At 47.1% G+C, this 13,853-nt stretch overlaps 1 protein-coding gene across 1 annotated transcript in view; it reads left to right on the forward strand.

Moving 5' to 3' along the window:
- SLCO3A1 (solute carrier organic anion transporter family member 3A1) overlaps positions 1–13,853 on the forward strand; it is a 239,262-nt gene that overhangs the window by 199,495 nt on the left and 25,914 nt on the right. The window contains exons 5-7 of the mRNA XM_075006755.1: positions 5,573–5,737; positions 9,194–9,392; positions 11,592–11,730. Coding sequence (XP_074862856.1) covers positions 5,573–5,737; positions 9,194–9,392; positions 11,592–11,730 — 503 coding nt within the window. The remainder of the gene's footprint in view (positions 1–5,572; positions 5,738–9,193; positions 9,393–11,591; positions 11,731–13,853) is intronic.

Genomic DNA, 13,853 nt, shown 5'->3' on the forward strand with positions numbered 1-13,853 from the left:
GCGAATGGCTGAATTAAATGTTTTTTGGTGAGGAGGAGATCAAACATTCATGGCTATGCTGGAAATCAAAGACACAGCAAAAATCTCTGGTGACATTTACTTCCGCAGTCTCAGTATGTGGTGGTAATGGGAAGGGTGTTAACTGGTGAGTTACTCCCTTCAAGGAGCCTAGCATGATTCTTCCTTCACAGCTTCTGCTCTGGCTGGTGAATTCTCTAAATGCTTTTCTGAGGCTCTGTTTATTTTGCATGCAACAGACCCCTGCCCCAAGCTGTCAGCACATACGGAAGCTAAGGCCTGTAGTTCCCAAGAACAGAGGTCCACCACATGAGCTAAACAATTCAGCCCTCATTCAGCCAAGTGTTTAAGTATGTGCGTAAGTGCCATTAAAGTTGACAGGCCTTAAGGATGTGTAAAGTTAAGCATATACTTAATAACTTTTCTGAATCAAGGCCTTAGATAAATACAAAGTAACGCACAATGGAAAACATAATCCCAACTGTACATGTAAAATGATGGTGTCTCAATTAGCTGCTACTACACAAGAAAGAGATTTCAAAGTTATTGTGACTCGTTCTCTGAAAACACCCACTCGATGTGCAGTGGCAATCAAAGAAGCAAACAGAATGGTGGGAATCGATAAGACAGAAAGTACAATATTGCCTCTGTATAAATTCATGATACACCCCACCCCCATCCTGATACTGCCTGCAGATGTGATCACCCTGTGACAAAGAAGATCTATTGGGATTGGAAAGAAAATCAGAAAAGAGCAACAACAATTATTAGGGTTATGGAACGGCTTCCATGTGAAGAGAGATTAATAAGACTGGGATTTTTCATCTTGGAAAAAGAGATATACATGTCATGTCTCATAGAGCTGGAAGGGACCTTGAGAGGTCATCAAGTCCAGTCCCCTGCACTGAGAGTAGGACCTATCACCATCCATGACAGATTTTTCTTTTCTCCTCCAAATCTAATCTACCCCAGACCCTTGAAAGGCCCCCTCAAGGACTGAACTCATAGCCCTGGGTTTATAAGGCCAGCCGCGCTAACCTCTGATGACTAAGGGTGGGAGTGATTGAGATCTATAAAACCTTGATTGGTACAGAGGAAGTAGATAAGGGAGTCTCATTAATTCCTTCTCCTAACACAAGAAGTAGAGGTCACCAAATTAAATTGCTAGGCAGCAAATTTAAAACAAGCGGAGGGAAGTATTTCTTCACACAATGCACTGTTGGCCCGTGGCGCTCTTTGCCAGAAGATGTCATGGCAGCAAAGACTATAACAGGGTTCAAAAAGGAACGAGATAAGTTCATGGAGAATAGGTACCTCAATGACTACCAGCCAGGATGGAGAAGGTTGGTGTCACTATCCTCCGTTTGCAAGAAGCTGGGAATGGGCCATGGTGGGTGGGTCACTTGGTAACTGTCTGATGTGTTTATTCCTTCTGAGGCATCTGGCTTTGGCCGCTGTCAGAAGACAAGGCACTGGGCTAGATGGAACTGTGGTCTGACCCAATATGGCTGTTCTCACATTTTTAGCTGGAAGCCCAAGAAGGTGGCTTCCACTGTAGATTAGCTGTGGAGTAGGAGACCAAGAGAAGCAACTGTTAGAGGGAGCACCTGCCCTGCCCCACCCTCACCCATACCCCATCCCCACCCATTCTCTGCCCATGTCCCGACCCTGCTCTGCCCCCACCCACCCCTTCTGGTAAGTGCAGGGGCAATTCCCCCACTTCCCACAGAGTGATGTGGCCCAAGAGCACCTGTGGACTCACTAGAAGTGGCACAGCCTTTGGAGGGGAGTGATGGTAGGTGGGTGCATGTGAACCCTGTGGACCCCTGTGTGTTGCCTCCAGAGACAGATGCACTTAGCCGTCATCTGTGGTTAGCCCTTCTCTATCAAACTGCTCGCTCCTGCACCCTGCTGAAGACATCCAGAAGCACAACACTCATTCCTACCTCTCATCATGGAGCTTAAAACTCCCGCCAACTTTTAATTTTATTCCTACAGATATTTCACCCCAAGCAGCGGTGCCTCGTAGCCATCAGCAGATGGCAAACCGAGCAAGGGGCAGAGCTGAGATGCAAGGAGAAATATTTTTATGGAAAGCTTCTGATTTTTTTTTCATGGACAAAATTAAAGGAAATGATGTTGACCTTATTGAACAGATGACATAGGCTGCAAGAAATCTACCTGCTTCCCCTTCGAGCTATTTCTGCTTTATATTACTCTATCTCCAGCTGATACTGGTCCCTGTTGTGTTAGGCCCTGAATATACCCACAACAATAGGTAGTACCTTCCACAAAAAGCTTATGGTCTGACTAGACAAAGGGTGGAACAGGCTATAGACATGGAGAAGTGGAACAAATTTTTGAACACCACACAATGTGTCAGTAGGGGGCTGGGAATAAACCTAGGTCTCCTACTTCTCCTGCCAGGCCCCTGTCGACTGATCAAACTGCCTCTGACATACAAGGTAATTGATACTGCAGAATAATCTTTGTTCTCCTTAAGCTACTACAGTGGAAGATAAAGCCTTTGCCTTGCAAAGTTTCTTTGGCTTTGGTCGTGTGGAGTGTCTAAATGATTTTCTGGGATATATTATTCCTTCACTTTAAAACTTATCCTGCTGTTGTAAAGAGCTACCAGGTATGTGTATATCTTTGCCTTTAAGAAGGAACAAACCTTTATCTCAAGCAGTCCATTGGTATTTTACTAACTAAACTCCCAAGACACAACAGGTGTTAACATATTAAATATGACTTTCGGCTCAGCTTTGCTTTCTGCCTCCATGTTGTGATAAGGAGACCAATTCAGGAGTTGGCACCAAAGGACTGACAGAGGCGGTGGCGTGGCCACTGGGATCTGATGTAAAGCTGATATTTTTTCCGTTTCTCCAAAAAATGCTGTACCCACTGCATATTCGCTTTTCCCAGTATATCCTCAGGAAACAAGGTTTTATGCAGCATGAAAAACTGTTGTGATGAAAGAGGATGGAAACTGCAATAGTCCTTTGCAAACACCCAGGTCGAACTAATTATAGCCTCACCAATGGAGCCGGAGCAGCTTATGAACAAAGACCCTGCATTTGCCTGGCCCTATTAAATTTGGCAAAAAGCAGGAAAAACCTTGGAGAAAACAGAGGTGTGCACTGGAGAAATCAGTTGTCTACCAGAGCTTCATACACAGAGAAGCACGAGGAAAAAAATATTTTAAGATGCAAACAAGGTCCATTGAGGCTTCATCAGCACTTCAGAGAGAGAATTATTAAACTAAACGATTTTCGCATTTAATTCCAAGAGAAATTAGTCACCAGGTATTAAGACAAAGCAAGGTTCTCGCTTGTGTTAGGATTCCAGCCTGTTCAAGCTGACTTATCTTTGGAATAATTAAAATGCTCAGTGAAGTAGAAAATGTGCTATCTGATTCATTAGCCAGATTTCCCTTTTGTAAAGTAATTGCTCCCCAACTCGCATTGGCTTATTGGAAATAGAGAAACAGGGCCAAGGGGATCTCATGCTTCCATGGATAACAAAAGAAGGGCAGGGGATCTTGGGGCGGGAGGGAGCTTGCAGGTCAGGGAAAGGGTCCCAGATGGGGAGTGCGGTGGGGTGTGGGAGGAGAGTGTAGACCTGTTTATACAGCAAAGTCTCTGCTGCAACTTCGTGCAGTTTAATTTATATATCTGGAGGGTGATTGAGCTCCTCCAGCCAGGGTCATATGCTGTTAGCAGGGGTGACTGGTGAGGAGGTGAATGGGGGCAGCCACCAGACAGAACCCCCTTTACCCCTGCCCCACCTCTTCCTTCAGTCAGTACAGCCCCGGGAACTAGCGGGGTCAGGGATCTCCTGCGTTCCCCTGCAGTGGCAGGGGAAGAGAAGCAAGGCAGCCCCAGCTTGCTCTGCTCCTCCATCTGCATTGCTCTGCTTCCTGTTGGTGAGTGCAGGGGTGGGCCTGTCCTGGCCCCTTCCCTGCTCTCCTCTCACCTGAGTGATGTGGCCAGGAGTGCAGTGCAAGCTAGGATTGCATTGCTTCACTTCCCCGACGGCTGCTGTCTCCTACGCCCCTCCTGCATCCCCCACCCGCAGCCTGCTCTTGCACCCCACTCTGGCCCAGATCACCCACCCGCAGCCTACTCTTTCACCCTCCCTCCTGCCCATAGTCATTGACCACAGATCACGTCATTTTTGCTTCTCACTTTTGTGGCCCCTGACTGATTTGCCTATGGGTCAGTGGCCCGTGACTCAAAAAAGGTTCCCCACCCTGATCTAGATCATCTCTGACAGGTGCTTGTCTAACCCACTCTTAAAAACTGCCAGTGATGGAGAGGCCACAACCTCCCTCAGTAACTTGTTCCAGTGCTTAACCACCCTGACAGTTGGGAAGATTTTTCCTGATATCTAACCCAAATCTCCCTTGCTGCAATTTAAGCCTATTGCTTCTAGTCCTGACCTCAGTGGTTACAGAGAACAATTTATCACCCTACTCTTTATAACTGGACACACTACTCCAGTTGAGACCTCATCGGTGCTGAGGAGAGCGGAGTATGTTTGGGATTTTTTTTTGCAACAGGCTCATATTTAATGTATAATCCAGAATAATTCCCACACCCCTTTTCTCAGTATTTTTTCTCCCTCTTGCTCTGCAGCAGTTGTCCGGTGTGATCTCTGCACCTTTAGGGCTCCGATGTCATGGCCAACCAGTGAGGGGATGGAGACTTGGAGTGTACCACTGTATGTCTGTAGCTAGCAGTGGCTTTCTTCAGAGTGATTGTTATTTCTGTATCATGACACTCCTCGCCTGGCAGGTGTTTGCCCAGGGTTTAAGTGGAAAGATGAAGAAGTGTGTGGATGGATGGGGGTTTGGAGACAAGACAGGAAAGGGCCCCTTTTGCCATTACTAGATCATGAATAAGCTGATTGGATGCAAAGTCCCAGACCTTCGTGTTTGTGGGTGTGGCACTACTCCCCATCTCCTGGACTGTTTTACCCATAAGAACATTAAAGCAGGGCCGCCGTGGCAAAATCAGTATCACTAATTGGCTGTCCCAGCAGAGAGGTTAAGGACAAAATGGGCTCTGGAGACCCCTCAGCTGCAGAAGGAAGGTGCCTTCAGGTCAAGATGGATGTATTGACACTGTAATCTAGATTGCCTATGTAGATGTACCTGAGCTGGTATAAGTTGAGCTAGCTTGTTAAAAAGAGCAGAGCTGCTGCTGCAGCACAAGCTAACCCCTGGAGTATATACCCAAGATCCATAGTGGGGTATTTTACTTGACACCTAACCCAGAATACTTTCTGAGATTTCTTGGTTAGGAGTGTCACTCAGTCCTCGACGGGGATTTTCATGGTACCAATGTTCAGTGAGGCCTAATCTTTCTCTTTCGATGTTGCTAAATTTCAATAGGTCAAAAATGGGCCTGACCTTTTTTCTATGTAGCTTGTAGAACTCGCCTTTGAATCACGAGGTTTGTCGCACATAAAGCAGAAAGGCATCTTGTACCTCTAGGGAAACATATGGAAAGGACCTTCATGAAACCATGTCTCCCTTTCTCCTCTTTTGCAGTGATACCTAAAGTAACAAGGCACTTGCTGGCCAATCCTGTCTTCACCTGCATCATCCTGGCTGCCTGCATGGAGATCGCTGTGGTCGCTGGGTTTGCGGCCTTCCTGGGAAAATACCTGGAACAGCAGTTCAACCTCACCACCTCATCAGCCAATCAGCTTCTGGGTACGTGATGGCATTCATTGGCCACCCACCCTTCTGCGGTGACTAATAATAATACGTTGACCTTCCACAGCATCTTTCAACTGAGGGTCTCAGAGCATCAGTTGATTTATAGCAAGAGAGCGCATTAGAATCCTTGTTTTACGGAGTAGAAAATGGGGGCCCAAAGAGGTTGTGTATGTTTTTTAAAATCTTCTTGTGGGTGCCTAAGCTTTTAGGAACCAACTTTAAACATCCAAGGCTTATTTTCAGAAGTTCTGAGCTTTCACAATAGCAGTTAAAGTCACTGATTATGAGGAGAGGCCCAGCACTTTTGAAAATCAAGACCAAGCTGTCCAAACTTGGGCCCACCAAAAATTATTTACTCTGAATTTTGGCTCTCAGTGAACTGATTTAGATCACATTCAGGGGGCTGATGAATATAAGGCTGACAAGGATAATTCTGGGAGAATCGGACCTGTCTACAAAGGTAACGGTGCTATTGTTCAGGGCAGTTTCTCAGCTAATCACTGTCAAATGGAGTTGGATTGACAAAGAAGGCCTGGTCAAGATTCTTGTAGCATTTCTAGCAAAATTGCCTCATGGAATATTGCAGGCCTTAAAAGAAAATTCCAGAAACTGGAATTTTTAAGGAGTCTATTTGTGCTCCCAAATTATACCTCAGTTGCTTTGCTCTAGTCAGAGGTAGGGGAATGTGCTATTTTGACCAAAGCCTTAATAGTAAGTATTGGCTCTGTATTTGGCATCTTAATCAACACTAGCTTCCAAAGTTATATTGGGAAGAACAGCTCAATCAGATCCCTTCGCTTTTGCAATTTCCATTCTTTGGGCTTTTCAGAACTCAACTGATTTTCCTTCTTCAAGGCAACCAAAATCAAAGGGATATTTAAGGTGATTTTGCTGGTATTGTGTGTGAAACAGAGAAAATGCTATCTCTGGAATGGGAAACAATAAACAAACACGAGGGGTACAGAGAAAATATACACATTCAACATTATTGCAGCTAAACTGTGGTGGTATTATTATTAGACTGAAAATCACTTGGGAAGAGTTTGTACTGGATAGAAGAAGGATAGAGAAAAATAAGAGATTAAAAAAAATAAAAGCAAACATCAGGATCTTTCCACCCATGGAAAAATACTTTTATCGATTATGGGATGAGGATTAAGTTTGTAGAAAGTAAAATCAACCAGGGCTCCGTTTTGAAGCAATCTAGCTTTTCTTCACCACTGTTTCCTCCTGAGATGTACGACTGCTACAGAATTCTTTGTTTTTGATGAAAAGGAAGAAATAACTGAGAACAATTTAATCTGAGGATTGTTGCCAGCTGAAGGACAAGAGTTTCACTTGGCCCCGTGAAGATGCTGAAACTGACATTTAGTTGCATTCATGAATGGTTAGGACTACAGACGAAGTGTGAGAACATTTAATTAAGGTCAGAATAGAAGACATCTGCAAACAGTTGGATATGACAGTTGTTCATACATGAAATATGTCTCCTTGGGTTTCTCATTTTAAAAATATTCACAGTTTATGAGAAAAGCATGGATAGTCTGAACAGTATATTAAGGAGGGCCTACACAAATCTCCACTTCCAGACTATGCAGCTGCATATTGAAAGGTGTAACCACCTTTTGTCCACATTGGTCTAGCCAGGTAGAAGACCGACAGTACTGTTAATTGTCTTCTGACCTGTACTGCTACCTAAGAACTAAACCGCTATCTGGTTCAGAAGCCTTTTTCCACACCAACTCAGAAATTAAAATACTTGCTACGTGGTGAAAATCTTTTATTTATACAGGCTGCTGCCACAAAAATAAGAAAACCTATATGAAAGGGAGGCTCTTTAAACATAAGTGAAATAATGTGTCCTGAATATTTCTCTTATTAGCTCTGTGCTTGTTGAGGAGAGGTGATGTGAATGGTATCAGTGATTTTTAGGGAAAGGCTAACCTTGTGTTTCTGAAATTATATCTGTTTGTGGAGTTGTCCATTTAAAATGTGTCTGTTTGGTGTTATAAGCAGTTGGCTATGGCATAGGGGCAATGGTGATAAAAATAAATAAAACTGGGTGCTCCATTTTTAACATCGTAATTTTAGATACCCAGGGCCTCGTTTGTAGAGGTTCTGAGGTCCCTCAGCTGCCACTGAACCCATTGAGAAATGGAGGAACTGCTCAGCACTTGTGAAAATCAGACCTGCGCTGTCTAAAATTCAGCAGCTCAAAAATGGGTCACCACCAACAAGAATATTTGTCCCTTAGTGAAGTGGCCAAGATCACCTCAGCAGCAGAGGCAAGATCTGGACCCAAGAGTCCTTCCTCCCAGACCCATGTTCAATTATTAACCATGCTGCTTCCCCCAGTGCTCACAGAACCAGTTCTGTCTGCGAGCTGTGATATTCTTCATTCTTACAGCAAAGGCATAAACAGTCTTCAAAGCGCCTCACCTAGAGCAGGAACGCGAGCTTGCTGCCCATGCTGTTCAGGGGGGCATCAGGGAACACAGGAGCAGAACTCGTCATCTGACTGAGTGCTGCCCCTGGGACTGCCTGCCTGGTGATTCAGGTGAGCTAGGGTTTTAGATGGAGTGCCAGTTTCCCAGCTGAGCTCCATCTCCCCTGAAATTTGGCATAAGTCAAACTGGAAACCGCCACCAGAAGAGCCACAGGCAGTTGTTCTGCTGGCCCGTCTGAGGTGTCCTGGTCACCTTTTCAATAACATTGTCTTTTGGCACCATCCTCCTGCTAGCTCTTGTACTCTCTGTGCTTCTTTTCTTCCCTCCTTTATGTGGAAGGACATTGTTACAAACACAGGCTCTTCATTCATCTGTTCCTGACGCTTTTTCTGCACAAAGTCCCGATGCTCTGTCTGGGACAACCTTCCTTTTGTAGCACCCAGTTGAGCCTTTTACGCGTTGATGTTGCCAGACGACAGCGTGCCAGACTAAAGAAGCTCAACCTGTAGAGATTTTGAGTACCAAACTTCAGACTGATAAAGAGGCCTGATTGTCCAAGAGTACTGAACATCCCTTCTCTGCAGATCAAGTCTCTTGAAAGTGTCTCATGTTGGTCGTCCACAATCACTAGTCGCTTCTGGAAATCTCGCATGAAATCAAAATAGTCTCCCTCAGGAAAATCGGTGGAGGGGCCTGGAGGAAGCACTGTAGCAGAAAGGTTCTGTGCTGGCTGGGGCAGCAAGGAATGTTGACTGAACTAACCCTTCCTTCATCTCAGGGAGGCTGTATCTCTGATAAGAGCTCCTAGAACCTGAAGTTTCACATGGTCACTCCTAAGGAGAACACACGTGAATGGCTAAGCTTTTCATGGGTACTTCAGAGTTTTCCCAGCTGTAGTGCACTTATATAGTCACTGGAAAATAAAATGATTCAACATGCAGTGTGTGTTTTCACCTCTTGTTCCCTCCTTGTGCATCTTCCTGACCTGGTCTTCCTCTTGCAGGGATGACAGCGATCCCATGTGCGTGTCTGGGCATATTCCTGGGAGGGCTGCTGGTGAAGAAGCTCAGCCTGTCTGCTCTCGGAGCCATCAGGATGGCCATGCTGGTTAATCTGGTGTCCACGGCTTGCTATGTCTCTTTCCTATTCCTGGGCTGTGACACGGGGCCCGTTGCTGGGGTTACTGTTCCCTATGGAAACAAGTGAGTACAGAGAGAATTTCAGCTGCAGCTCTTACCTCCATCCCCACGATAACGCCCAGGCAGTGTAGCACAGTGGTGTTTGCTAAACTAGCCTGCTCATACCGGTGATCCAGGCTATTTTTCTGGTTTTTGAAGGTTTTGTACCAAGCTCCTCATTACACCTTAGAATAATACAATGTTGGGTTAGGAAGAGACCTCAGGAGGTTGTCTAGTTCAGCCTCCAGCTCAAAGTAGAATCAGCCCCAACTAAATCATTGGGTGTTTGAGTGCCTCTAGGACAGGGGAGGAAAAGATACAGCCCGCCAAGTGTTTGGATCCAGCCCATTGCCCATCCTGCCTGGACACTGATGCAGGCTCTCTTCCTGCCTCAGCCCAGTGCAGCTCAAAGCGGGTGGGTGCTCCATGTGCCTCTCCACACTGTGCACTGGGAGGGAGTGGGGAAGGCTTCATGAGCAGGCCCTGCCTCCAGTATAAGTGTCATAGCTCCCATTGGCCAGTTTCCGGGCAATGGGAGCTGCAAGATTGTGCTGGGGGTGGGGGAAGGGGCAGCACAAAAAGTGTTCCGCCCCCCACCATGTGTGGCACAGAGAGACACATGCAAGGAGCAGACAACTGCTTTGTGTGGGGCACGACAGGAAGGGAGCCTGCCTCAGGGTCCCGCTGGTCTGCTGGCTGGGAGCTGCCTATGTGAGCACCTTCGGGACAGAGCCTGCCTCTGGCACCTAACTCCTTTTCACATCCCAATTCTCTGTCCCAGGTCACCACCCCCTCCTGCCCCAAATCATCGCCCAAACCTCTGCACCACCCATATGCCAGGTCACAACTTCATCTGAGACCCATACTCCTTCCCCAGGTCAGAATCCTCACCTGCACCCATAGCTCCCTCACTAACCCTGTACCCCAATCTCCTGCTCCAGGTGATCAGCCGAACCCTCTTCACCCACTCCTCCAGGTCACAACTCCCTCCCAGACTCTGCTCCCTCTTCTGCATGCCTTTCCCAAGCCAGAATCCTCTCTTGCACCCACACCCCCTCCTGGACCCTGGACCCAAACACCCTGCCCTAGGTAACAACCCTGTCCTTCACCCAAATTCCCTCTCAGAACCCACACCCTCTCCTACACACCATTCTCCTACCCCAAGCTTCCTTCTGTACCCAAGCTCCATCCCAAACCCTGCACCCCCTCCATAGAAAAGTGCGGCACTTAACCACTTACCAACATCTTGTAGTGGCCCCCCATCAAATATCATTGCCCACCCCTGCTTTAGGACGAAGTTGTCTGAGATGTGGGTGTAGCTATGTTGGTCCCGGAATACTGAAGAGACAAAGCGGGTGAGGTAATATCTTTTACAGGCCCAATAGCTCTTTATTGCTATTACCTCCCCCACCTGGTCTTGCAAGGAGTAAGGAAGAGTTTAGAGCAACAGTGTTGCAGTGAATTCGTTCCCTGCACAAATGGGAAGTACTCCATGGAAGTCAGTGGGGAAGTACCCACTTCCACCATGGTTGTATTCAGCCCATTCGTTCTATCGAAATGCCTAGAGATGTCGCAGAACGATGACAAGATGGAGAGCCGCCTTCCATTAAGCCCAATAGGTTCTTATCCAAGTGGCTAGAAACACAAGGCCAGATTCTGATCTCATGAAGGCAGGACTAAACACGGAATGAGTCCACTGAGATAAGTGAATCCACTCTGGCCTGATCTTTATAAGAGCTAAGCACCAAGCTAGACCTTTAAAATCAAGGAGAACTGTGGGTGTTTTACTGATTTGTTCTATATGGGAATTTAAGAGTCAGATTCTGGATACTGAGTTTGGGAAATCTGGGGACAGTGCAAGAAGCACTTCGCACTTGCAGCTTGGTTGCAGGTGAGACCTGTTTTGAGGCAGGTTATTAAGATGCAGAAGGTACTGCAAAGCGAGGTCCTAACACAGCTAGAATGGTTCTGTGTTCTTCCAACATTTCTCAGCATGAAACAGTGGCTCTTTGAGGATGCAAATGTCGCACCTCTGTAGCTTGCTGTCACTGTGCTATACCAGATAAATACACCCTCTCCTGTCCCTGGCACCCAAGCATCCCACCCGGGCTTCTCTCCACTGGTTGGCAGTGATTGGCTAAGCTCCTCCACTTGGTGCTTCTCAGAAAAGCCAGCTGGCATTATTGCACTGTGGATCCATTTCTGATTCTGCTTCTTTTATAGCTCAGCTCCGACCTCGCCCTTGGACCCATATTCCCCCTGCAATAACAACTGTGAATGCCAAACCGATTCCTTCACTCCAGTTTGTGGGGCAGATGGGATCACCTACTTGTCCGCCTGCTTTGCAGGCTGCAACAGCACGGTAATTGTTGCGATTTACTCAGCATTTCCTATCCCTGTCTGGTTGTGAGGTTAGTCTATATACAGTTAGAATTATTAATTTACAACTGTGGGTGTCTGAAAGCTCCAAAGATTGACATTATTATTAGGTGAATTACCTTAGCACCTCGGAGTCCCAGCCATGTGATAGCAGCCCGTTATTCCAGGCACTGTACAAACGCAGAACAAAAGGACAGTCCCTGTCCCAAGGAGCTTACCATCTAAGTGTAAGACAAGAGACAACAGCTGAATACAGGCAATTGGGGAAGTACAATTAAACAACATTGGCCAATCTGAGGAAGTGGGTCTTACCCACAAAAGCTCATTACCTAATAAATTGTTAGTCTTTAATGTGCTACAGGACTGCTTTCTTTGCCTAATAAATTTGTTAGTATTTAAGGTGCCACAGGATTGCTTGTTATTTGTGAACCTACAGACTAACCCTGCTACCCCTCTGAAGCTATGGGTCAATGGTTGGCAGTGATCTATGTGTAAGGCTGATTGATTGGCAGGAGAGAATGAACCTGTGACCTTAGGGGCTAAAGTCACATGCTCAACCACATGAGCTAAAAGCCAGCTGCTCTCAGATAAGGCTGACACCCTCTTTTGTCATTGAAACAAAAAAGCAGTCCAGCAGCACTTTAAAGACTAACAAAATAATTTATTAGCTGATGAGCTGTCATGGGCCAGACCCACTTCATCAGATCTTCGTGATCTCAAGAAGTGGGTCTGTCCCACGAAAGCTCATCACCTAATAAATTCTTTTGTTAGTCTTTAAAGTGCTGCTGGACCGCTTTTTTGTTTTGATAGTGTATAGACTAGCACGTCTCTCTCTCTTTTGTCATTGGTGTCAGTCCCTCTGGGGTTACATATGCATAACAACAGCCTGACCGTTGTCAAGTTTTTTGTAGGTGTCACATCAAGGAGCGTTGAGGAGGACTCTGAAGGAGGATAATGAGTTACTTTTGCACCTCACAAGCGTAGGGGGCAGCCTGGGAGAAAGCCCAAAGGTGCTTGTTTGAAAATGTAAGAAGTAGGCGATGGAGCCTGCGCCACTGATGATCACCTACAGTTCAAAGCAAACAAATTATTAAATAGCAATCAGCTTTTAAAAAAGAATAAGGAAAAATGGAAAAGTTAATGGAGAACATATCACTCCACTCTGTGCCATGGAGCCTCACACGCCCCGTCTCTGGAATATCAGGACAAGTTGCAGTCTGTTCCTTGTCGGTCCCAAGCCGCCTTCTCGGGGCCTGCAGGGATGCTGCAGGTCAAACACTTGCTTTGTGTGGCAGGACTCTTCTCTCCGGCATCAGCTCCCAACCCCAGTCTGGCCTGCATGGCCTCCTGGCTAGTGGAGTCCCCCTGTGCTGAGCTTCTACCTGGGGTCCCCCCATCTTTGCCCTGCTGCTCACCCTCCCCAGATCCAGCATGCTCTAGCCCTAGCTCCACTCTCTGCAGCTCTTCCTCCAGCTCCCCGGTGGCTGCTCTGGCCCCTCTGGCTCCATGGCTGCAGGATCTGCTCTCTGCAGAAACCGACCAATGGGGGTTGCCTGGGCCATGTTTACAGCGCAGGAGACACACAAAGAATCCCCCAGGGGCACGCAGCACTTTTGCAGCCTGGAGCGTTGAGTGGCTTGCGGGAGCCGAAGAAGGCAGGAAGCCTGCCTGAGGGTCCCCCTGGGCCGCTGACTGGGATTCATGTAGATATGTGCCTCCCAGTCACACCCTGCACCTGGCATCCCCCTGCCTCTCTCTCTCCGACTGTCTATTCCCCCTCTTATGGTAGGTCACAACCCAAACCTTCTACACCTCTGCTCCTGCACCCATATCCCCTCCCAGACCCTGCTCCCGCTCCTGCACCGCTGCTCCAGGTTACAGCCCATACCCCTGCAGCCCCTCTGATACCCCTCCTCTGGGTCAGAATCCTCTCCTGCACCCACACCTCCTCCATGGCCCTGTACCCCATTTCCTGCACCAGGTCACAACCCAAACCCCTGCACCAGGTCACAACCCCTTCCCTGACCCTTTCCACCCTTTCCTGCATCCCTCCTTCAGGTCAGAATCTTCTCCTGCACACATACTCATACGCCCTCCTGGATACTG

The sequence above is a fragment of the Carettochelys insculpta genome, chromosome 12 (genome assembly GCF_033958435.1).
Source record: "Carettochelys insculpta isolate YL-2023 chromosome 12, ASM3395843v1, whole genome shotgun sequence".
Classification (NCBI taxonomy): Eukaryota; Metazoa; Chordata; order Testudines; family Carettochelyidae; genus Carettochelys; species Carettochelys insculpta.